The sequence below is a fragment of the Polypterus senegalus genome, chromosome 4 (genome assembly GCF_016835505.1).
Source record: "Polypterus senegalus isolate Bchr_013 chromosome 4, ASM1683550v1, whole genome shotgun sequence".
Taxonomy (NCBI): Eukaryota; Metazoa; Chordata; class Cladistia; order Polypteriformes; family Polypteridae; genus Polypterus; species Polypterus senegalus.
This window is the reverse complement of record NC_053157.1, coordinates 129652531-129679404: the sequence shown is the minus strand read 5'-3', so window position 1 is coordinate 129679404 and position 26874 is coordinate 129652531. Positions and strand designations below refer to the sequence as shown.

Genomic DNA, 26874 nt, shown 5'->3' with positions numbered 1-26874 from the left:
TAGGTTATTTGCCATATAAAACGCATTAATGTTGATATTTAGAATATAGCATTGAAAAGAGCTCATTTTTCTGTTGCTAATATTATTATTACCCCCGCCAATTCAATTATACGACAAGGCTACAGTGGGACAGAAATCATGGTAGCAAAGCAATCAGTAAAGCAGGACTTAGCCAAAAAAATGTATTGCTGATAACTGCATTGAAATTGTGAGGTGCACACTCAATGCTGCTATTCCTAACACTACTTGTTACTTTTACTGTAACAGAGCAGCCATCCTCTGGATTAAAACTCATCAGGTCCTACATGTGAAGCAGTATGGGACAGGAAAGACTAAATGGATAAGCTATGATGTCCAGTAATGACAACAGTTAAGAGTTTGCACTTGAAAACCATCATGGATGATTTTTCTTAATGCAAGGGACCATGGATAAACTTCATTTCATTAAGTTATCTTTATTGCTTGTGAAGATCATTTTCAATTGGGAGCTAACTTAATTTGCAGAAGGATCCATCAAATTACACCCCTCATCCTGTGTAACATATAAAACATACTATATTTCTATTGAAAACTTAACAAATCCAATTTCTTGGAGGGCATAACAGCATTATTAATCACATATGAGGCTAGTTAAATCCAGACGTTGATGGGAATAAAAGCATGCAGCCATATGAGGTCAAAAGAGCACATTTTCCCCTATATTATTGGGGATACAGGAAGGTGAAATGCACAAAGCAGCATAGGATAAAAAAAGTAAAAAATACATTAATTAATTAGTTAATTAATTAATTAATTAACAACATGAACTGTAGCCTTGAGTGTTAGGATTTAAAGGGCAGAGACACTTTACAATATTGTGTTACTAGGGTTTTATTCGTCACTTATTTGTATGTAACACAAATAAAGCCTTGGTTAAAGTGTTGCTACAAACGAAGATGTTACTAATAGATGCTCTGTAGGTAGATGCAATTCTCAAGTGTTTTTATTGGTGCTTTGTAAGACTCATTAAGATCCAATATAGTGTTGACTGGCTAATAGATGGACCAACATATTTGATATTCTGAAGTGTTACTGAAAAAGCTTCCTTAATGAACAGAAGGAGACATATGCTACCATATCACAGTTCAGCATGAGCTCACACCAGTAGGTGTGAAGTTCTTGGGACTACATTAAGACCATAATCTCAGGCGTTTGAGAGGGTGAAATGTGATGTTTGAATTCAGAGCTGTAACATGAATAAGAATCCAGTTTAGTTTAGGCAGCTGCAGTGAAACATGCTTTTCACATATGGATCAAGTCAAACTTCTCCCAGAAACATTCTAAAACTGATAGGTAGGAAAACTGCGATTTGAAAAGAAAAATAGCAACAATCCAACCAACACATGATGGAGGACTAAAATGTAAAGGTTGAAAAGGTAATAATAATTACTGATGTTTTAATATACTACTTTGTAACTGAACTTCAAGCAAATCTGACACTAATATCCAAAAAAACAAAAAACCCAAAAGAAATTACCCTCCCATAATACAGTAGTTAAATAGACTGCTAAGCACAGTAATACAGCATAACAAGATGCTTCCTGCATCATCCATTCAGAACGGCAGCATCCTTCACCTCTGTGCTTTCTACTGTATTTTAGCTCAGGGGCTACTTCATCTTGACCAGCTCCAACTCCCACACTTGATTCCCAAATACCATAGCTGTCAGCTCTGCCTTCTGCCTTGTGGCTCAAGTAGCTGCTCTAGAGTGTCTCATAACAACTGTTCAGATCAGTGAGGAACATTGAAAAATTAATATAATAATTGGACATAAAAAATAACTGTGAAGGAATGACTCTTTTCATTGAAAACAAATATATCATCTGAATGTAAAAAATAACAATATTCTATAAAGGAATGACACTTTTTTTGTGTTACTACAGGTTGCATGCCCCCTGTTGTCTTGTTCTGCAGGACTGGATATCTTTCCTAAGGAAAATCAGCTTCACGTAAATTAATAACAAGCAGATTCTGTTAATCTACCCTCCTGCTGAAGAGGAGATGGATACAGCCTAGAAGCCTATTCAGACACAGCATGCAAGCAAAGCCTAACGCTTAAAATACTGAGATACTGCAGAATATTAAACCATTTGAAATTCTCCATTTTTACTCATTTGTTAAAAAAAATGAATGGCAATCAGTTCTGCAGATGAAATAGAGTAGCACCAGTCCCTACAATAATTAATGTACTAGTCTATCTAGGAACAATAACATAACAAAAAATACTGGGGGTGTCAGTCAGATTTAAAATGAGACCCTTTAACCTGTGCAAAGCAATCAGTGATCACTTTTTGGGAAACATGACAGGATATTTGAACTGTGATAATATTGGCTTTATTCTTCCTAATAGTATTAAAATGAATGATAATCATTGTGTCTGCTTAGTAATTTTACATTCATTATATCATCTCCACATTAATTATCAAACCCAAGGAAATGAAAGTCACAGCCTATCCTGGTAAATGTACTCATGCAGCATTATTTTAAGTATCATATCCTTTACATATTTATAAAAGTACCATGAAAAAACTCCACAGAGACAAACGGAGAATGTGGAGGTTGCACGTGAAAAGCGACAAGGTTGAAATTTGAAACTTGAGCTATGGAGCTTGTAGGCAGCAATGCTAACCATTTCTACATTCACTGTTTCTCATGTAGAAGTATTAAAATTGCAATAGCCTAAGGGTTATGTCACGTGATTCTGGATTGCACAGAGGTTGCAGTATTTTGTTGGGGGAAATGGAGCATCTAAAAAATGTCATCATGAGAAGGTAAACAAAACAATATATCTGGATGCATTACAACTCTGTTATACAGTTACTTTATGTGGTGGGATGGCAATTAACACAACACACAGCTCTGTGGGTCTTGGTTTCAATTTCTGTTCATTATTTCTGAGGAATTTGCATGTTTTGTTTGTGTCTATGTTGGTTCTCAATTATATTAGCTTTCTTCTGCATTCCAAAAAAAAAAGACAAGTTAGGTTAAAGGACAAGTTTTAATTGTCCTCTCTTTAGTCCACACGGTTCTGAAAACACGGTTTCCCTTTTAAAGCTTTCTGTCCACCCTAACATTTTCATGTTGTTTTCGAAACATTTGTCATCCACCCTGAAAATCCAAAAACACCATAATCTTTCTTACTGGTTATGCACTCATGGTTTGTCAGCCAAAACTGAACTTTGTTGTCTGGACATACGATGATGTACAACTTCTTTTAAACTTTACAAATGAGTATAAGACTGCCAAAGCCTTGGGAAAAAAAATAGACTGGGCACTGTTCCAGAATAAATACAGCAAAATATTTGAGTATTTGAAAGTGCAATAGTAGTTGGCTGATGCGAAGGAGCTAAGCAATGACTACTCCCACAATAAAGATGAGATCACAGAGGAAATTCACAGCCAAACTTACATCAGTATCTGACAACACAAATTTCCCCCACCTATACTACAACCCCTGCCTGGGATTTGTTTCCTGCCTTGCGCCCTGTGTTGGCTGGGATTGGCTTGAGCGCACCCCCGTGACCCTGTAGTTAGGATATAGCGGGTTGGATAATGGATGGATGAATACTACAACTCAAGATGGAATTGACAAATATATACATTTTGGAAATTGTTTTTAAACGGATTGTGTTTTTAGAGGTTGAAAATGCAGTTAGAGGGTCTAAGTGAATAGCATAAAGAATATCTGTGTTAGTATGGACTAAAGACCGTGAAGGAGTGCAGTATGAGGATTGGTATTCAGTTCTTGGTTAATTTCAGCCTTATGGTTGCAGTTACTTAGAAAGGTTGTGGCACCCAACAAGATAGATAGTGTGGAGGATGGCCGGCTGTTTATCCTGGCCAATACCCCCAAGCCGCCAGGTGGAGCCCTCCTTGCAGCATGGAGGTCCCCAGAAGACCAGCAGGGCATCACGGACAATGGAGTTTTTATGCACCACCCTGCTGGATGCAATGGGGGCTACAAGAAGGAGCTGCAGGGAGGATCGAAGAGTTCTTCGTGCCCTATGACCCGGAGGTTCGTCATAGGAAGAGCGACGAGCCTCCGGGGTGAGAAAAGGACTATTTACCCTGACCCGGAAGGAATAAGGACTTGTGGACTGTTGGGCAGGACCACCTCCGGATCAGGGAGTATAAAAGGATCATGGGAACAAGGAGCTGAGTTGGGAGGCAGGGTGGCTAAGCGTCTGGGAGTGGAGGATTGGTTTATTTGTTATTTGTGATTATTATTGGAGAAGTGTGGAGAGGAGCGTGCTTTGTGCACATAATTATTATAATAAATAATTATTTGGACTTTTATCTGGTGTCTGACGTGTGGTCTGAGGGTACAAGGGTGCGAGAAAAACCCTAATCTGTCACAATAGATAGATAGATAGATAGATAGATAGATAGATAGATAGATAGATAGATAGATAGATAGATAGATAGAGTCACACAAGTGCGCTTGGCAGTCAACCAAAGGGAGGGTGCACTAAACCTCTCTACATTTCTCTCCATAGACTAAACACGAAAAATCCTTCTTGTCCCGGCCCCGAGGACATCACTTCCTGTGAACCACCTATACTGTAAAAACCCCTCATCCTCCATACTTAATAAGTTCTGTTTTTGGACTCTTAACCTAACCCTTAACATCATCAGAAAATGTGGATTTTGGTGCATTAAAATTGGAAGAAGGTTTCAGGAGCTGAGACGTGGCCAGTAATGGGAGTACAGGAGAAAAAAAAAGATTTGGCAGAAATGACAATGTTAAGATGGATGTTCAGAGTTACGAAAAAGGATAAGAATAAGCAATGAGACAACAGAGGTACGACAAAAGTAGGAGAGATACCAAAGAAAGTACAGAAAAGTAAGTTGAAGTGGTATGGACATGTGGGAGGCAATGAATATGTGGGCTAAAGAGTAAATGGTAATGGAAGTACAGGGGAAGAGGAAAAAAGGGAGGACAGAGTGGAGGTGGATCGATAAAAGTAAAAGGTGACCTGAAGGAAAAGGGCTTGACTGGCAAGGAGGTGCAGGACCAAGCTGTTTGGAGAAGGATGATCAAGCAAATCAGCCCCTTATAAAAGTGGGAAAAGTTTGAGGGAGGAGGAGGAGGAGGAGGAGGAATAGAAGAAGAAGAAAAAGAAGAAACATCAAACTAACTCGAGTATGGATGAGCATTCTGTGATCCAATTTATATCCACACCCATCTAATAAGAAATATTACCGACTACCTTACTTGGAAAACACAGGCAAGAAAACTAAACATTGATAGCATTATTGATACAATAAGAGTTCAGTAGGTAGGTCAATTAGCTAAACCAACAGACAGAGAAAGAAAAGGGTTACAAATGTTCAGAAACAAGTGACTTTAATATGGTCTGGTGTGAGTCCATAGCTTGTTCGTGCTTTGCACATAGATGTGCTGGGACAGGCTCTGTGCCCTTCCTAACCATATAAAAAACTAAGCGGTATAAGAAAATGTTTGAATGGATAGATAAGATTTACAATTATCTTGATGGCACAGCTAACTTATAGAGACCTTGGCCTTATTCATGCCTACTTCACATTCTATGTAGACTCATACAGTACTTTTCCCATCCTCGTATATTTTTTTGAGTACCCTAATTTCCTATCATATTCTAAAGATATGCAGTTTAGCAGGAAAGTAACTAATTGGTGTGTGCCACTGGAGGGACTGGTGTGCCATTTAGGCCCATTTCCTGCCTTGTTACCAATACTGCTTGGATTGGCTGTAGTGACACATGACTATGCAGTATAAAACATTTAGGGTTAAATAAAGTAGAATGATTTATGGTTTAAACAGTGATCACACATGTGACAAGTCTAGGAAAAATTGTTTCTTGAATTCTTTTTGAAAATGTCTAACTGTAGATCTGTTACTTTATTTTAATATATTTTCCACTTGTGAGTAGTTTTTACCCAGAAATGTCTGACTCTTTCAGAACTGTTGTTCTAACTTTCTTTGGCTTTTTTTTTTTGGTAATTGTACTCACTAGCATTAATTATAAAGAGACTAATGTAGGAAGAAGTGGTTATTACTTTCCTGTAATTCACAACGTGGGCACAAGAGAGTGGATAAGTCAGTGCGGCTCACCCAGTGGAGTGCAATATGCGCTTTTCATTTTAGTTTAGGGCTTACCTCATGTCTGATTTATTGGCTTTATGCAGTAATTAGCAAAGATGAATCACTCATAGTAAGTGAAAAATTGCACAGTTAAGTTTGTAGTGAAATTCTCAGAGAATAAAAAGTGATTGGATTGTCTTTATAACATAATGAGGTAAAGATAATTTTGAACTGCCAGCACTTTTAAACTGGATTCTTTAATGGTTCAGTCTTGACATTACTGTACATGCAGAAAATTACTTTTACCACTTAACAGTTTAATGATTAACAATTGATTTTTTAACACATTCTTTCGTAATTCAAACATTTCTGACTAACATTTAATACAGCTGATGTTTGTCCCTGCCTTGCACTCATAGCTTCATGGATAGCAGATAGCATCTACACTTCATTTATTTTGTCATTTATTTTATATTGGGCTTTGTCACTGTATTCAGCTTGAAATCATATTTAGGAAATATTGCAATACTTGGTAATTTGAAAACAAATTCATCAGCACATTTATTATGGATGTTTAGGCATTTTTGGCAACCACAAAGCTTGAATAATGTCGTATGACATTTGTAAATATTGCTTTTTCTTGTTTCAAAAACAAGAAATAAATGGTTTAGTTCCTTTGTAGTGGTTGGAATATGGCTGCTTGAGGATCAAATTGGATCTAGCAAAAAAAAAAGAGAGAAACAAGCTTCAAGTGAATACCACCCCGAAGAAGAGCTTTAAAGGCAGGAAGGATGGTGGCGCCTATATTATTAAAAAAAAAAAAGAGAGAGAGAGAGAGAGATGAGAGGCTATTGTTAACAGATGGCTGCATGCTCAAGCATTGCATTTAGCTTTTTAATGATTTGCACTTTAATGTAAATTGTTGCTTGACAATGATCCTCACATATCCCATATTTGTTTTTGTCTCAGAACCCTAAGTTCCTATAACAGATGAATAAAGAAGACTGTACTCCTACTAAGCCATTTCCCTGACCCCCACCATAGACCTGAGATAATTCACCATCTTACAGAAAGCAACTACTAGTCTACTTGTAATCCTCATTACAAACCAAAGTCTCTCATCTGCAAAGTTTTATAGCTTTTCTTCCTCATCATTGAGCCTTCATTCGGTGATTATTGGCTAGAGGATATCTTTTATACTGTTTGTAGCTCTGAGGGGTCACTCTAAAAGAGGCCACAACACAGAATTCTTAGTGAAAACAGGTGAAACAACACCCTATCTGGCTCAGGTTCCTGTTAATATCCAAGTACTCAGTCTAGAACAAAGTTTATAAAGAGTATAAAGTTGGTAATGCAATTGTGAATTCTTTGAAATATCTCCACGGTAGGTCGGCCATCTAGCAACATATACATGTTTGTTCTATTTTAGAACTCCATGGCCTTGAGAGATGTATGGGCAGCCTTAAACTACTCGTTCCTTATGGTGTTTGCTTATGGGATGTATCTGAGTGACCACTTTCATTGTAAAGTCCTGGCCAGCCAAATGCCCAAAAACTATGTCACCATCACCTGGAAGCAAACACCTCATTGCTGTTCACCAGATCTCCTTGAAAATATATGAGGAAATTAAATTACTCACAAAATAATAGAGAAGTATGGTGTCTAATTATATGTGATTTCCAAGGCAAAATAACTGAAATATATGTATATAAAATGCTAAGGTCTGTCCTTCTGTCACATGATTACTCACAAACTACTGGGGCTAGAACCTTGATCTTGGTCTTAATTGAAAGCTTATGAATGCATACATTCTGGAGAATTCAAAATATTTTAGGTAGTGCCAACACTGACAAAGTGACCGGTGGTCATGTGTTTCCTATGGTGAAGTGATATTGAGAGTAACATGGCAGAATGAAAAAGAACAGCAGTGACATCAGCCAAGTGTCAAGCAAATCAGTGAAGCTGATTACATGATGAAGAACAACATAACAGGAAAAAGAAGAATTAGAGCAGTACCTTTGCTGAACGTCAAACATATCAGTGAAGGTCATTAAGTGACAAAGACCAGGAAAGAGTAAGGAGACAAGATGCTGACAAACACAGACAAAGAAGAAGTATTCTATTGATAATCTCCCAGGACAAGGTACACATGTCTTCAGAATTCATAAACAAGTGTAAGTATTGTGATTGTTGATCATCAAACTTGACAAAGAACTCCATAATATGCAATACGACATCTGCTGAGTGTCAAGCACATCACATAAAGCGATTGAGCATCAGGCAGACACAAAGGCTCATGGGTATTCAGACAATATCCAGGATACAGAATGCAAGAATGACAAAAGAAATGCAGGCTGACAAACAAGCACTATTTATGAAAGTTACACCACTAATGTGGCCACAGTGAAACTGTAATTTTTCAGGGTGAAAACAAAAGAATGCATTGTCAAAATGGAAAAATTTAGCTTGCTTTATATGAACCACCTTTATTTTAGGACCGTATGTCGATGTGTTTCACTAGTGGAATATGAAGCTTTAGTCAAACATGAGTAATTGATATGCCTTTTGTGTGTCTTTGACCTCTGTAAGGTGTACATTCTTCTCCTTTTTACTTTGCATCTCTAGTTTTGAACAAATTTAAAGTCTTCCCACCAATCTACCATAAATCTGCAGGATTAAGTTTAAAGTTGCCTATATGCATCCTTTATACACCTCCCTACACAATCTTAAATTAAAACACTTGATAAAATGCAGGCAGAAACTGAAACTACGGTATAAGTTGCATCCTCACATGCAATAATGTTACGCTGAGACTCTCCACATCTTTTCTTTTGGAGTTACATGTGCCAGAATCAGAAGCAGTTCCACTCAGACTGGGGTTAAAGAAGATGAGCACATTTATGTTCAGCAAAATATATTTATTCATTGTTACAAACCCACATACTGTAATTTCTGGCTGGTATTGATGTCTATCTTAGTGTCTTTGTGTGCAAGGCTGACACCAAACTGAGTAGTTCAACACTAACTAAACTTCAGTCAAAAGAAAGACTAGAAGGTAGGTGAAAATGAAGTACTGTATACCACACGAAAGGAGTGGAGAAGGCTTTTGAGAACCAAAACAAATCACATGAAGTCAAAAATAACTGCAGAATAAAGGGAATTGCTGTACTTCATTTATTAGTATTGCTAGCACAGTAGATCATGACAATATCTGAATAGGCTTTATGAGAAAGACTGAGCAACCATTCTGTTCTGAAGCCATTGATCTGTTGGTGAGTGTCAAAGTGAGCAGCAGCTCAATCCAACAACAACAGAAACGAGACAGGAAATTGTCACCCCATGACAATGTGAGATTTCTCTACACAAGTACAATAAATGAACAAATAACTCAGAACAGGGTTAACAAACTCATTCATTAAAAATGATAAAAAGAGGTTAACATTCTTTTACTTTTTTGAGAAGCTACAGTGCCTAGATATTATTGATAATTGAACACTGCAGAGGTTCTCTTGATTAAAAGCTTATTTTCTGAGAAGCATATGACCTTGGAACTCAGTGGCACAACACCCTCACCCCCTCACACACTTCAAATTATTTCTGTTTAATGATTGGTATAGCACAAGTTCCATTATATTACACCCACAGCGAAATGGAAATATGCTGTTATAATGCTATTATTAGTAGTTGTAACAACCCTGCCCTGTTTGATAAATGACTCTGCATTAATTGGATCCAGGATGTTATTCAAGCTTTGACACATCCACTAGCATGCAGAGATTTGCAATTAAATAACCAAAAATGCCAGTTAAATAACATTTCTTTGTGAACCACAAGCCGATTATGCCAAAATGATATTAATGCTTGCATATAAACAGATGATTAGAAGTAACCATCAGCCTCTCTGCACAAGTATTATGAATAATATTTATATACGGGGCTGCTGCAACCTGTCTTTGAAATATTGTAGGTGTTCTTTTAATCATCTTTCTGCAAATGAAGCCACTGTGTCCAGAAGGGATAAGAGTACTGTTGGACAGAGAGGTCTTTATTGAGTTAGACACTTCTCTCATTAGACTGTAGAAGTAAAACATGTAAAACGATACCTGAACTAAAACCCGATGGCACAGTAAAACACATTTCTAAAATGCCTGAATACTACATCTGCATTACAATTACATTTTCAAAATATGTATTTGCTGCAATTTCAGGAGATTCTTATATCACACTAACTCAAAAATTCACTTTTTTAAAAACTTTCTGTGAGGAATCTTTTTCTTTCTAATGGCCTAATAAGCAATGTAATTTGAAGGTATGCACAAAAGATCAACATGAAGAAATGTTTTAGTTTTAACAAAGCTTTCTATAATTCATACCGTCTCAGGGTGCTTTACAAGTGCAGAGCAAAAGTAAAATAGATGATATGCATTGTTTTTTAAATATGTGAAGTACTGGTAGGTTAAATGACTTACTCTAGGTTATAGAGTTAGCCAGTGACAGGCTTTTAAACTGATTATCCACATGTTTAAAGTCCTTTTCCCATTCCATCAGGCTACACTATACCAAAAATGTGCACATACTCTAAAAAACTTTGAATGGGAACAATAAAAACAACCAGGGGACTGATTTTGCAAACATTTGCCCTGATGCCAAGGGTTTGGCAGGATAAAACAAGTAGTAAGAAGGTAAGATCTAGGGAGTAGTCTTAAATATATTTCTCAGCACCTGCTTGGCATAAGAGTGTACCTAGGTGGGCCTTCTTAGTTATTAGTTGGCATCATTAAGTTTAAATGAGGAATTATTTTATTATTATTATATGGACTTGTGTGAAAGATAGGACAGATCTTGGCTTGGCTTTTTGACTCTTTCACTTTCTGGTCTTATACATTTCCATCCTGGTCCTTTCTGGGCAGGACAACGCTGAGTACTGTTGTTAATTGCTTGCACTTCCTCTGAGATCCACTGCACTTGTTTTTCCATCTTGTATGAAAAGAAAATATTTCACAAATCCAAAACAATTCATTCAAATGTTTAAAAATGAAGCTTTGGGTGCTGTTGCAATAAATTTATGACTGCACAGGCTGCAACTATATAGAGATAGCAATACAATTCTCACTAAGGATTGTGAATACAGTTACAGGTCCACATATGGAGCAGTAACCAACAATACTGAGAAATTTTGCCACCAGTTTCTAGGACCTTTATGAAAGCATAATGAAAACAACAATCTGGGTCTTGATTGCTAGGTGAAAAGCTGCAATAGAGAGCGTTATCAGGGTCTAAAAGTGTAATCAGATCTAGTATGGCCGGATTTGCTCTGACACCTTAAATGCCAGCCCATAATCATAGAAATTTATTTGTGGAATGTCGCCAAACCCATATATGAGTAAAGTTAAACAATTACTGGAAGGAGGTATACAAGTGAGATACTACTATTAAAAAAAAGAAACAGAGAGATAATAAGATAAAGGTGAGGTGTGTATACCACACAAACCTAGGTTTGAGGTGGTACATTGATATACTCCTGAGTTGTGTTGTTTCACAGGTCTAGTAACCTGGGTAAAATCAGCAGTCTACTTGATTGTCTACATTAAATCTTTTTTCCCCTTGCTTAAGTATTTTACTTAGGTATATTGGTTACTTTAAATATCTCAATGAAGTGCTTGTTTTGCTCTGCAGCTTTAAACTGGGACTTGAGGGTGTGTTCCAACTACAGAGGGATCACACTCCTCAGCCTCCCTGGAAAAGTCTATTCGGGGGTCCTGGAGTGGATGGTCTTTCGGATAGTTGAACCTTGGATTCAGGGGGAACAGTGTGGCTTTCATCCTGGTTGGGGAACAGTGGACCAGCTCTACACCCTTAGTAGGGTTCTGGAGGGTGCATGGGAGTTTGCCCAACCAGTCTACATGTGTTTTGTGGACTTGGAAAAGGCGTTTGACCATGTCCCTCGGGGAATCCTGGGGGGGGTGTACTCTGAGAGTATGGGGTACCGGATCCCCTGATAATGGCTGTTCGGTGCCTGTACAACCAGTGTCAGAACATGGTCCGCTCCATGTTCAGGAGTTGGACTCCGCCAGGGCTGCCCTTTGTCACCGATTCTGTTCATAACTTTTATGGACAGAATTTCTAGGCGCAGCCAGGGTGTTGAGGGGGTCCAATTTGGTGGACTCAGGATTGGGTCACTGCTTTTTGCAGATGATGTTGTCCTGTTTGCTTCATCAGGCCGTGATCTTCAGCTCTCTCTGGATCGGTTCACAACTGAGTGTGAAGTGGCTGGGATGGGAATCAGCACCTCCAAATCCGAGACCATGGTCCTCAGCCGGAAAAGGGTAGAGTGCCCTCTCAGAGTTGGGAGCGAGATCCTGCCCCAAGTGGAGGAGTTCAAGTATCTCAGGGTCTTGTTCACGAGTGAGGGAAGAATGGAGCGTGAGATCGACAGACGGATCAGTGCGGTGTCCGCAGTGATGCGGGCTCTGCATCAGTCTGTCATGGTGAAAAAGGAGCTGAGCCATAAGACAAAGCTCTCAGCTTACCAGTCGATCTACATTCCTACCCTCACCTATGGTCATGAGCTATGGGTAGTGACCAAAAGAATGAGATCGCGAATACAAGCGGCTGAAATTAGTTTCCTCCTCAGGATGTCTGGGCTTTCCATTAAAGATAGGGTGAGAAGCTCAGTCATCCGGGAGGGGCTCAGATTAGAGCCACTGCCCCTCTGCATCGAGAGGAGTCAGATGAGGTGGCTCGGGCATCTGATCAGGATGCCTCCTGGACGCCTCCCTGGTAAGGTGTTCCGGGCACATACAACCAGGAGGAGAACCCGGGGATGAGTCAGGACACGCTGGAGAGACTATGTCTCTCGGCTGGTCTGGGAATGCCTCAGGATTCCCCCAGAAGAGATAGAAGAAGTGGCAGGGGAGAGGGAAGTCTGGGTATCTCTGCTCAAGCTGCTGCCCCCGCGACCTGATTTTGGATAAGCGGAAGAGAATGGATGGATGGATGGCTTTAAACTGTCCCAGTGCAAGTAGGCCTATGCTGCTGGCATAGCTTTTATTATGACTAAAGGTGTGTGAAATGAATGGATTTTCGTTGTTTCTTCTTTTTTTGTTTCAATTTAGGGTAAAACAGGCCTCTTCACAATGTATGCATATGTTTCCTCTATTTTAAGCCAATTTCATTTTTATGTAATGCTATTTTTATTTTTTCCTCACAGTCTTTTCACGAACATGGATCTTACAATGTTAAAATATATCTACAGTAATGGGATAAGCTTTAAATGTAATAAGAGTGTGAAATCTGCCTCACTTGTGAAAATATAATGTTTTATAATTGCCAGATGCATAAGCACAAACCGCTCTACAATTCAGTAACAAAAATGAAACAAACGCAAAGACTGAAATAATGTCTTTATCAGGTAACCCACCTGAGGATCCACTTATTAGTCTCATTATAAATAATTACAGCTAATTTAAACCGGATGTTTTGGTACAGCAAAAGATGTTGAAGAGCCCAGCGTGGAAACAGAATTACAGAAGTGAAGTGTGTACAGAAATAAAAAATTGTTTTTCCTGAGCTTAGCAAGAAGGTATATTTAAATTTGTGTTTCAAATCGTCAAATCCTCAGTGTAGACTTTTGATTTTGCTTAGAACCTGTTAGAAAACAGTCGAGCTGACCTTGGCTCTCAGAAGGCAACAGACCCACTGAGACGGCACAGTAATTATTAATGTTAATAATTACATTTTGGTGTGACTAGTAAGAGTATTAAAATATTTTGATGTAAGGAAATTGCATAAAGCTACAGTATAAATAAGCAAAATCATATTTACCTGCCTTTCCCTCCATTTTTTAAATAGACTTTTTACATATTTTTTCAAGATTTAATTTTATTTTTTATTTATTTCTCATTTACTCTTATGTAAGGAGACCTTAACAAAGGTTTATTTTGGTCTTCTTAAAACTTCTAAAACACCCGCAGATGGGATATTATTCTCTGTGCAGTGTGGCATATTGACATGATGGTAAAATGACTGGTTAATATGAAGGATCACAGGTCTTATACTAAATATTGTCACAGATGTGCGAATAGGAGGCAGCTGAAGGGCTTAAAGAATAATGGTAACACATCTGCCCAGGGGGCAGTGGGGTACACTAACTCTCTTTCTAAGTCCCCTGCAGACCTTTCCCGGGAAATCCCACCAGGAACCACTGCCTCAACTCAGGACACGTCACTTCCGGCCCCGGGCTCGCGGATGACATCCCTTCCGGTCCCGTGTCCAAGGACAACATCATTTCCGGTCCCGGCCCAAAGGATGACATCACTTCCCCCAGACCTGCTATAAAGCCTCACTCCCTTCCTCTGGAATTCAGTTCTGTTTTGGACTCAGTCTTGTAAACTACTCTGGTCTTACAATTCTTTAATTTTGCAGCCAGGAACATATTATACGGGTCTGAAGTCTTGTTACAATATGTAATATCAAAAAAAATGTGTCTCAGTTAAGCTACCTCAAACCACCCCAAAGTGAAGTTTTGTTAGAAGGTCACATTGCAGAGATGAATAAAAACACTTTTCTTCTTACATAATAGTAAATAGATTAATTTTTACAGTACCTAAATTGAAGTGTTACCAAACATATTATTATATATTTATAATATATATTTATAATATAATATATTTATATTAAAATATAAACCATTAATACAAAATCTAGAAGTGACAAGTTTTACATTACATGCATTCTAAAAACACTTAACTCTTTGAAATGTAAAGGTAATTTATGATGGTGAGTGACAGGGGCAGCCCAAAATATTTTGAATTAGTTTTTATACTATAATCAAAAGTAACATAAAATGTCTTATTTATTCAGGGTTTAATTCAAAATGGCCTTACAGTTGTGATCTGATTATTTTTGTATTTTCTAATGTGTCTCATGATGCTTTGTACTTCACTTTTGTTTTGTGGTAGGTGACATATTTTTAAATGTGATTTTGGTGACGCCATTTTGTGTTCTGCAATGGTGCAGCAACTATGTAATGTAAATCCCAGCATGGCTGAGGCTGTTTTGCTTTTTGTTACTATGCCTACTGTCATTCATGTAACAGGGAAGTGAGGCACCATATTATCACTCATAATAAGATCCCCAAGCATAATCCAGCCATCTCCTAGCTTTGGATCTCATTGCTATTCTACAATACACTATTCTTAGTGGTAGCTGGGGGTGCTAGGATTTTTTGGCATTGAATCTTTTTTGGTAAGAATAATAACTCTTTACATTTATATAGCGCTTTTCTCAATTTTCAAAGTACATTTCATAGTGAGTGGGGAGATACTTCATCCACCACTAATGTGTGGCATCCACCTGGATGATGTAACAACAGCCATTTTTGTACCAGTACACTCGCCCCACATTAGCTATTAGGCAGATTCAATTCTGGTTTAGCTCCTTTTGTTTGAATAATCATTTTATTTGGTTTCTTCAGTATTTCTGTTTGTTTTCTAGCTTAGGTTTTGCCTGTTCTTATTCTCATCATCTCCTGGACTTACTACTCATTTTTCCTGTTTGATCATTAACTTATCTACCTAAGCACATAATAATTTCACTGCCTTGGAAAGAGTTACTCCTAAAAGTAATGTTCTTCACCCTGAATTAGTTGGTTAATAAGATGAACTGTAATAAAATATAATAAACCATAACAAAGAAATATTTTTTACAATCATTTCACTAGACAAAGAATTTCAGTTATTGGGAAGCAGCCACAAGTTATGCTGTTCAAAGCAGTTTAAAACAGATCAGATTTCTTAGCTATAAAGAGAGAAGTCTTAATAAATTTATAACCAGTGAGTGATGAAAGTTCACATGGCAAAAATTGTCATGGGATATCACACAAGGAAAGCATAAATGTTGCAACTTAATAACACTGTGTCCCACACAAAATTAGATGATACCTTTTTTGAAATGTATAATCATTTTATATTTTGCAATATGCAATATGCAATATTTTCTTGTTGCTAGATTGGAAATTGCATTGACGACTACAATGGAACCATGTGCTCATTAACCATATGATTTTCATACATCTACAGTGAGCTAATGCTTTAAAAAAGGCAGTCTAGCAGTCATTTGGGAATTTTGGAAAAGCAATTAAAACAGAGGCAATAGTTTTAAATGTGTAGAATACAAGATAAATGTGTCTATCAAGAAAGCTTTTTGCACAATATTTATTTCACAATAAAAACAGATGGCTGAATGAGTGACTCATAAAATACAAAAATGAATAAATAGCTGTGGCAGAATTTGGTGACTGCCTTACATACACACACATTTATATATATATTGTGGTGGATGGCCGGGGTGCCCCTTCGCTTCATGTTCAGGGGAGCAGCCATGGACTGTGCAATACCTCCCCCTGGATGCTAGATGGCAGCTCCCCTGAGTTGGAGCAGTGCCTTGGTTTCCCACAGGGCTCCATGGGAATTGAAGTTGGGGGCAGCCCTGTTGGGTCCCGCAGGCGCCACCAGGGGGTGCTGCAGCTGGGACTCCTGAGCCCTTATGGGCAGTGAATTCACCACACCCAGAAGTGCAGCCGGAACTCGGCAGTCAACCACCTGGAGCACTTCCGGGTGGAATATAAAAGGGGCCAGCAGCCACCACTCAATAGCTAGAGTCGGGAGGAGGAGGACAAAGCTTGACCTAGAGGAGTGATGGTTAAAGGAGAAGAGTGTTGATGCTTTTGTGTGCTTTACTGGTCTGCTTTGGGACTTTGTTGTGCCTGTGGGACACAGAGAAGACATGCCCCACAGGTAAAGAAAAAGAAAGTTTCTTTGTTTTCATATGTGCCTTTGGTGTGAGTCTGTGTCAGGTCAGGCGCTTATATAGCACCTTTGTTACAATATATACACACATATATATGTACATAAATATATATACTGTATATATATATACCTGTATATACACACATATACATATATATATATATATATATATATATATTAATTTCATTTCATCTGTTTACTTACATAAGTAAGCTCTGCTTTTAATACCACATACATGCAATTTGCTGCCATAAACATTTTCACCTATCTACTTTCTGCAAATTTCTAATTCAGTTCAGATCACCAAGAAGTCCACAGGTTGTTAGTTCATCATGAGGCCAATTTACCTTCCCTAATATACTGCAAAAATACATATGAACACAGGAAGAACAAACTCCATCCAGAAAGAGCACCAATGAATAATTAAACTGAAGTTAAAGCATCAGAATGTGAAAGGGCTTCTTAGCTGAGCAACCGTGTTCCCCAGTTTATTTTTATCGAAATCAAATTAACAGTGTTCAGTTTTTATCCGTGTCCATAGTACAGATTTTTTTCAGATCTGTGTTATAACAATTTCTTCAAAAAGATGAATAATAGAGTGTTGAAGTGATTACTTGAACAGATATCTTCCTTGAGAGTATAACTTTTTTTAGTCCATCTGGCTGCACACATTTTAGGAATATATTTATGAAAGCTCATGGGAGCCATAATATGAAGGAATGGGAAGGAATAGAAATGTTGAAAAAGTGGAAGGAGAATAGGATAAGTCTGATTTGAGGTTGAAAGATTTTTTCAATTTTAAGCAAATTGTATTTGACAGATTTTTGCACGTCAGATATTGCTATGACAGGTTCTTGTTTTCTATTGTTATTTTAGAAGCTGTTGTATGCCATTAATAGACTGGCAATGAGGGTGGTTTGACAGCGATTGAGAAAAGAAAGCAAACATGATACTGACACGGTAAAGCCTAGAGTCAATGTCATCTGTACCGGTTGCACTAATCAATGAATATTTTTATTTGCATTTACTTACTGCACCAACACAGTCCTAATTTCCATTTAGTGATATGCTGTGAAGGAGAAGGTAAGTAACAATCCTAACACATAACAGAGGCTCTCACCATTTTTCTATTTAAAAGAGATTGAAATGGGTGCTTCCATCTAATTTTTTAACTTAGGTGTATGGAATTGAAGCTTTGGATTGAGTGACTGTTTTATATACAAAATTCCAAAAAGAAAGGCGAATGATTAATGAAACAAGGACCTTTTCACGGGGCAATGTATTAGCTGGTTATTTTACTGAGTACTTTTTACCTGCAATGAGCCATTCAAAGTATTATATCCAACAGAAATTGAATCCTTCGTTGACATCCTCAAAACAAAGCATTTTAATTTAAAACAGTGAGAGACTGAGATTGTAGTTGCCTCACAAATCTTTCAAAAGCAAGTGTTTGAATGTATTAAAATATAGTTTGTTACCTTAAACCCAGAAGTGTAAAATTTTGATTTTCATCATAGAAATTAAATAATAGAACAAGAAAAAAAGAATATTACATATAAATCGCATGTTTTATAATTTATTGAACATCAATGAATAATCCTTATGACTGTACATGCTTGTTTTCTGTTCTGTCATTATTTCCTTAATATTTTAAGACTTTGAAAAGAGTGACTAGATAAATCAGATGATAAATGGATTCCTAACATTTGATTAATAAATGATAATGAGTGGATTTGTAACATTTATGATCTCAAAATTAAGGGTCATTTATATGGAAATTTTACTGTTGCCATTGTTTAGAATTATAGATTTTCTGACTTATTCATATGGTAATCCTATGCTCTTCATAATACAATAAACTACATTTGGTAGCATAATGATATTTATAAAGGATGGCATAGGAAAATACTGTTACAAATTAACTTTTATTTGTCACATAAGAAGAAAATTTATCCATTTGTTTATTTCTTTTTTTTGACACAAGGGTGGAGCCAACACTGTATAGGAAACCAGTCAAATGAAAAAAGCATGAATGAAACATGGCTTCTGTAACCCAATGTTAGAAATAAACAGCTCATCTATTACTGTACATACTTAACCATAACTTCATGTTTCAAAAGCTGTACCATTTAATATAACCTTTTTATATTTTCCTGGTACTTCTTAGGAGTAAGATGTACAGTACTTTATCTGGCACATTTTCTATTAGGTGTTTCAGTGACTCATATAAAATCAATGATGTTTCGAAAACCAGCTAAAATTTACAATTAGCATTCAGTCCCTCCATTGTTTCTTAATGTGCTTACTCAGTTCAAGGTTGTAGGGAGATTCTGCCTATTATTGTTCAAGAAAAATGAAAAAATAATAATTGTCTTTTATTTCCAATTGTATTCTCTATACTTTCACTATACTAAAGTCACCTGTACTCGCACTGCCTGAAAAGAAGAAATAGTCAATCAATCAATGCCCATCAAACCGAGAAATGCTGTGCTCACAATATAAATGTAAGAAAAAGTCACTCTCTGGGAACTGAACAATGGGGGATGTTTATAAAATGGATAGATTTTGCTATTAAAAGGCAAACTGCATGTCTATGCTCTAACAGATACATCAGCAGGGAGTCACCATTTTAGCTCCATGTGGTGCCATACAGATCAAGGCTTTATAATTGTGTGTCCATCTCCCCTGTGCTTGATTGAGAAAAGCAACAAAAAAAAAATCATGAAAGATAGCCAGATGAGTATTGAATTTCATGTAGGTTCTCTTTTAACATATTTAGATGTTGCTGTTTTTTGTTTGTTTTTCAATATAACAATAAAAATTGATGGTGGCTGTTCTTGGAAGGACGACTGAATTTTATCGTGTAGGTCTTGTGAAAGTCATGAAGATCAGTAACAGCCAGTGGATGAGCTGTCCAATGTTTCTGAATTCACCATTGAAATCATGAATGTGTGACCCAGCTGAAATGCTGAAGTTATCTGAAGCTAGGCTGAGCTCATTCAAATGCACAAAAAGACATTATTAAATACATTCTTGCAGCAATTTTAAAAGAAGACTGTACCTTTTTATTAGCCTGAATAAACATGCCATACAGTATGTACATGAACCATTTTATGCTCACCATTAAAATAAATGTGTTGAAAGGTAATAGATAAATATATCTATAATACAAATCTGATTAAATATATTTACATAATAGTTAAAAAAACTCCCTTTTTTCATTAGCCTTTTCATAATCATGCTAAATGTAGCTTTAACATTTGAAGCTCATCATTAAAATAAATGTGTTTTTAAGCTAAGAGCTCTAATTATACATCAATTGTTCATTATCAGTGATAAACAGCACCAATCACAGCTCAAGGCATTACTTACAGCACACCATTTTCACCCCTCTCATGTATGTATGCTAAAATATCTGTCTTCAAGCTTGAAATGGTTCACTAATAATAAAACTAAAAAAATCTCTGGTAAAAATGGTCATTGATTTGTCTCGGTTTAAGCAAATTTTGCACAATATGGAGAGCTTAATCTTAAATCTTCTATTTCCAGATGTACTAACAAAGTATAGCAAAGATAATACAGTACATCTGATTAAAGGAATAATCCTGTCAGGGAATTGCATGAATAAAATCAAACTCATCAATACAAGAAAAACATCAGGAGAAAAGAAATTATGTATACCCAAAAACATCTGTGCAGAAAAGTGATTATCTTCTTTCAGTCATTAACCCCAGAGGTTACGTTTGACTATACTGTATAAAAGCCTTTTGTGACACAAGAAATATTCAAATGGATTTTTTTGTTTGTTTTAGGAAAGTCACTACTGCAGTGTAAATAGTGAATGTCAGTTCAATGTAACTCCTTTACACTTTCAAGGAATGCAGCATTGCATTTAAGCCGCTATACATACTGTACATTGATTTACAAAGTAGTTTGATCTGAAGAACACTTACAATTTACAATTTCCCCCCTGTGTTGAATCTTTTTGGAGACATAAGAGTGCTTCAGTGTTAATTTCTGGTTTAATGGTCTGGTCCAGGTGGTAGCACTATGAGTGTAGGTTCAGTTTCATGCCTCTCGATTCCTAATGAGACTGTAGAACAGTGAAAAGAAGACATCTTGAGGATGGTAAGCAAATATGCAAGAGAGTAAACATAGTGGTATGTGTGAAGAAAGAGAAAGAGGGGCAGAGCAGTAGCTCATAATGTTTATCCCCGACTGTTTGATGTGTGACGAGTAAGTGTCTTAGCTGGTCCACGTGAGACAGGCATAGTGTCTGTTTTAATTAGGACTCTAGGGGGAGATGTTAGTTGTTGGCTTTGTCAATAATTAAAAAAGAAAACACACTATTTGTGTGGAGTCGAGGTGAGTAAGATAGCTTTTCATAAGCCATCAGATCATGATGGCTTCTCACCACTTTTAAACTTTACTAAAAATCCAATATTTTTACATTTCATTTTGAAACAGTAAATGCTAATAGTAACTCTCACATAAAAACTGTGATGCATGGAAATAAAAAATTGTATTGAATAAAATTTAAATTTACATTAATGTATATATGTTGTGAATGGGTGACAGGTGAGCACTGGCCTTACAACAATTAAGGGCAGGAAAGATGAAAGCACAAGTGCTGTGGCAATGTTTGCACGTAATGCTCCAGAAATAATAATTCTATGGCTGTGAATAAAGATATAGGATAATGAAAGAATCTGTTATAATTTTGTATTTTTTTTTTTAAACTGTGTATTTTTTTAAGTCCTTATTTTGTGGCATATGGATATGGTTGCTACCATGTTGTTTATGCTTTCTGGTCATGTTGGCTTTATGTATGACATCAACACGCAGACGTAATTTAAAATGGCAGGATGCATTTTGACGTATCCAATTTTTAGAAAATCCATTCAAAAACTTTAATTCCCCGTTGCTTTAGTTAGGGACTAAGAGATTAGGTTGGTTTAGCATTTGCCTTCTTTCTTCAACTACTTTTTTAGCCTCTCCACTTAGTTTACTCGCTCAGCTTCATTTTGATGCTTTGATGTAAAAACTTCTGCTTGGTCTTACTTTTCTTCTCTTCAATAAATCAGTTAATGATCAGAAAAATTAAAACAGCATTCAGTGCTGCTGCTATGCCTAAATTTGTCAAAAAAGAATCATAAAAGGGAGGGCAGGCAATGTTTCAGGGGTCCTCCCATCCAGTGGGGGTACAGAAGGAAGGCTCATTATATTTTACATGGCACCTGGCTAGGTTTTATGGAGGACAGACCTTGTTGGGTTATTCTGGCTTGTTAATTGTTAACTTTCACTCAGGACTGAAGGAGAATCTGGGGTCACTTGGCAGAGCTGAGTGGCCATTCTCATTGGCGTTCCATAGACCATTCGTGACTTTAGAAGTGTTTTCCAGTACAGTATAACCCTGGAAGTACTTCCTAGTAAGGGATTAAAAGATTCTCCTATCTAGCACATCACTGAATTTGAAGTCGGAAAGTGAAGTAGGACAAGGGCTCAAATGGAGAGAGGAAAAGAGGCAATGGTTTTGTGTGAGATATTGTAAAGGATTAAGGAAGTTCTTATAGTGCGAAATTGCTTTAGGCACCCTTAAAATTAACAGAGATGAAAACCTTGCAATAGCTAGAACTCATGGTTCATCCGGGATTTTGTCTTTGGCTGTGAAGTCAATACTTTGTGCTTGCTTGTGTAACATTATTATTATTTTGTTAATAAAGTTTCTTTTTGGTGAACTTAGGCTCAAAAGCAACCTTTATTGACCAGTTTATTTGGTTATGTATGTATGTATCTATGTATGTATAGTAAAGACTTCTGGGAAACCAGAGGCTATACTTTTAGGATAGTACACAATGCAGGAACCAACCCAGGACAGGCTGTCAGTCCATCGTAGGGCACACTCACTCAAAAAGCGTCAATTTACAGTCACAAAGCAATCTAACCAGCTTGTAAAAGGGAATTACAAGAGATCCATGGAAATCCCAAGTGGTCAAGAGGACAATATTCAAATTCTGAACAGTCAAAGACAGGAGTAAGAATCCAACTCTGGCTCCTGAATCTGTGAGATAGCAGTGCTCTACCCTGTCCCACCATATCACCACATTGTTTTAACAAATCCATCCTCTTTTTAACCCACTACATCCAAGAGAAGTTTGTTGGAATAAAATATAAACAGTAATGCATCTTTATGAATTTTAAAAGTAAACAAGCATCTTTTGTTCGTCATTTCTACATGACCTTTTCAAAGAAACTTAAATCAGTTCCTGGTCCCAGTGGGGGGTCAGTTTATTTAAGAAGCTTTGGGTGCAAGTGAAGAAACAGCCCTAGACAAGACACTAGTCAATCTCACAGCCCACACACTTAAAAAAGGGCCAATCTTGTATTACCAACTGAACTAATATGGATGTTTTTACAGATGTGGGAAAAAAATAACAGAGTACCCACAGGAAAACCCATGTGCAAATGAAAATTTCTTTTTGGTTGTCAACACAATTCCTTTTTTTAGTTTTGAAAGCAGCATATACATAATATTAAGGCATTTTATTGCTTATATATGCCATTTTATCCTACAATTAATGCATAGTCAAAATTACATATTTTGAAACTATTTACATGTAATAGCACATATGCAAAATTAGGATACAGCACAGCAATTTCAACACACTTGCAGGACAGTCCATTGGCTCAGTCCCTATCTAGGCTAGCAGTTTTGGAATTTGAAATCTTACATAAAACAAAGATGACACCATCAGTCGCGTATGCAGAATAAGCGGCCTCCTCGAGAACAAGCCTTCATATTAAACCCAGATGTTTCATTGTCTGTCGCCTATATTAGATTCACTTGAAGTCTGATTGTTGAATTCAATTCCACTGTTTTTCTGAGATTAACTGCAGCCTTAAGTGGATTTGCAGCTACATCATCTGGATTTTGATGCTCAGTTTGTTAAAACTAGATTTAAGATTGAGCTCTTTATTATTTTTATTATTATGATTGTACCATTTCCTGGGCTTGATCAAAAAGATCAGACCCCAGGTCCCCTTTGCCCGTGTGGCTAGAGATCCATAGTGCAGAGTACAGTAACACACAATCAAAATGAGCAAGAAGACAGCAGCTGGCACCGCAGCATCTGTTTCAAAAGTCACTGTCTACCCATAAAGCCCCCCCCCCACCTCCAATGGCAGGACTCCAGTTATGTTCCTGTGTACCAAATATTAGCAGGTGTCAAGTCTAAACAGAATACTGCTGCACTATCAGCTTTGATGAGCTGTTTAGTATGAGACAGACCACTTGTAGCTTATCTTTCTCCCATCAGTGTAATATTGTTTCATTGCTATGCGCTAATCCTTTATTTTTTATCTTCAGAGCCTGTCTGGAATTTCATTAAGGATGTTTTGGGTTATCACGTCAGCTCCACCTTGGCTGGCAGACAGTTATTCAAAGTTCCTGTCTTTTGTAGTTCTCCACATCCACCTCGTAATCCAGGAGCAGTCAATGCTTTTTGAAAAGTATTATTATTACTTTTTTTAATGACTGTTTTTTTTTCCTTTCTTTTGTCCTTCTTCCTCCAGCTGTCTTTTGGGATATTTGTGGAGGGTCTGTGTTCTTTTTTTGATAAATTACATTGAAGGGGAGGCGGCCCACTTGTTTAGTTTTCTTGAATACATTTTTCATTTTTTCCATTACTTCATGTTTAGCCTTCATCATGTTTCTTCATGACATTTCCTCTCTTTCCTTCTTGCTTGATCGGTTTTTCTCATTTACATGTTATGCTGGCTTCAGTCGCTGGCACAGGCAAAGAGGCAGTTTCTCATGTGGACAATCTGCATGCTTTTCCAACAGTGAAAAATGTGTATGTTTCATTTAGTGACACCAGCCATGGTGGAACTTGAGGGTTTGTTTTGTGGGGCTGGAATATTCCAGGGTGAGAAAGCTTCTTTATGTCTGTTCAGATTTTCTTCACTCCTAAACAAACCCAGAAAACGTGAGGTAGGAAAATGACAGGAATACACCAAGGTCAGAAAAGAGAGGCAAACATGGCAGGAAGGAAGATAAGTGGAAAATCACAAGTAAAAAATACAGCAAGAGGACCTATAATTTACATGGGAATGTTTTTAAAATAAGCATTAAGGGAAAGGCATAAAGCTATGCTACAGATAATGTATTTTTATTAGTGTTGTATACAAGTCAATTTAATAAATATTTGGCAAAAAGTGTTTCTGTGACTATTACTGCTAAGTAAATTAGCTAATTTCTTCATTGTTTGTATTCACTATTTCCAATTCTGGGTTGTGGAGGCAGCAAGAGTACAAGGTAGAAACCATGCTTGCATGGGACACCAGTCTCCCACAGGGCACTTTCAAGTCCAAAATCACATAGGGCTAATTTGGAATGGCCAAATAATGCAACATGAATGTCTTCTGGGAAGTCAGAAAAATTAGGGTACCTGGTGAAAAGTAATTCATACATAGACAAACTCCACATAACCGGTGACCATGGCATGGGATTTATGTCCAGTCTGCTGTTACAACATTTAATAATGGGTAAATGCAATATTGCAATAAAAAAAGAGACTAACGTATAACATTTCTCAGGTTAATCATATTTACTGTATATGTGTATTTTATATCCTAATAGCTTGGTTAACAAATCTTCTGAGAACGAAGCTCCTTTGTATTGAAAATAAAAAGCACTGTTGAGCATGTGCAAATTCAGGTACATTTCTACTGGAATGCAGTGATAGTCTTTGTCGCTGATACTGTGTGTGCTGTAGAACACAAAATTACCGTATGTGCCTACTTACTTATTTCAAGTGTTATTATATTTATACACATATTTTTTAGAAAGTAATGCATATAAATTGCTCAGCATGCAAAATCTTTAGAAATTCATATATCATAAAGAGATCAGAAGCTAGAGAAAATGAATTCATTGGTGTTAGAACGTGTTCACGAAAGGAATCGATTCAGAGCATGTGAGGGTACTCTGATAGAGAGCACACGCAGTATGTGCAAGGATGTCAGAGGTGCTCCTTTGCTGCTTAAGGGTCCTGGCTATGATCGCATGAAAAAGTTGCGAATGTTGCCTCTGAGCTGAAGCAAGGTGTGAGGTGGAGCAGGCGGTGTGAATATCTAGGCAATAAACGAGGCAGATGAGAGCATATGGAGATACATGGATGAAGCTGGGTATCATTACACAGTGGTCACAAAAAGCAAATGCATGAGCCCTGGGCAACCTGATTGAACCAAGTTATTAAAATATATATCCATATTCCTCCTATGATAAAGAATTTTTATTATCGGAGGTAAATTTAAGTGAGCTAAAATCCTGGAGAGCATCTACTTTGTTAATTGGACATTACTAGATAAATGTGTGTGGTTTTATTCAAATCATCTATATATAAAAAAGTCAATGTATGTGTGTGTGTGTCTGTATGTATGTTCCAGCATCATTTCCGAATGGCTGAAGCGATTTTCATGAAACTTGGTACACATGTCCCTCATTGGTCGACTAAAAATAGTGTAGGGTGAAATCAACCCTAACTCACCCCCTTCTGGGTAGGGTGGGGGGGTGATCTTGCAGTCTTCTATGCATGTTATCATCCAGTTGACACTCAGAACGACCTGCAGAGGGCGAACTGGAGGTGACTGCCAACATTCTTTATGTTTGAGCCCCACCGTGCCACTGTTGCTTTTGAAATGAAATAGATTTGTCCGGTTCTGAGCATCAACTGGATGATAACATAAATACAAGACCACAAGACAAGCACATTAGTGAGTCTTCATTGTTTGTTAATTTATTTCTATTTTTAAAGTTGTGTTTTTTTAAATGATATTTTTCTCAAACAATTAAAAAAAACACTTCATTTTTCTCCCGGGCAACGCCGGATATTTCAGCTATGTTAGCTAGTATTTTAGTCTTCGGTGTAAAATATTATGTACAGAAAAAGAAAACAAACTAAT

The 26874-nt window shown here is 37.1% G+C and overlaps 1 protein-coding gene across 5 annotated transcripts in view; it reads right to left on the bottom strand.

Annotated features, from left to right (window-relative positions):
• Positions 1 to 26874, bottom strand: part of pcdh7b (protocadherin 7b) — a 471284-nt gene that overhangs the window by 161187 nt on the left and 283223 nt on the right. For 2 of the 5 annotated variants that reach the window (XM_039751265.1, XM_039751266.1), the window contains exon 3: positions 24107 to 24877. The exons of the other annotated variants lie outside the window; for them this stretch is intronic. In XM_039751265.1, coding sequence (XP_039607199.1) covers positions 24861 to 24877 — 17 coding nt within the window. In that variant the 3' untranslated portion in view covers positions 24107 to 24860. Of the gene's footprint in view, positions 1 to 24106; positions 24878 to 26874 lie in introns of those variants that run through there. 5 annotated transcript variants of the gene reach the window in all.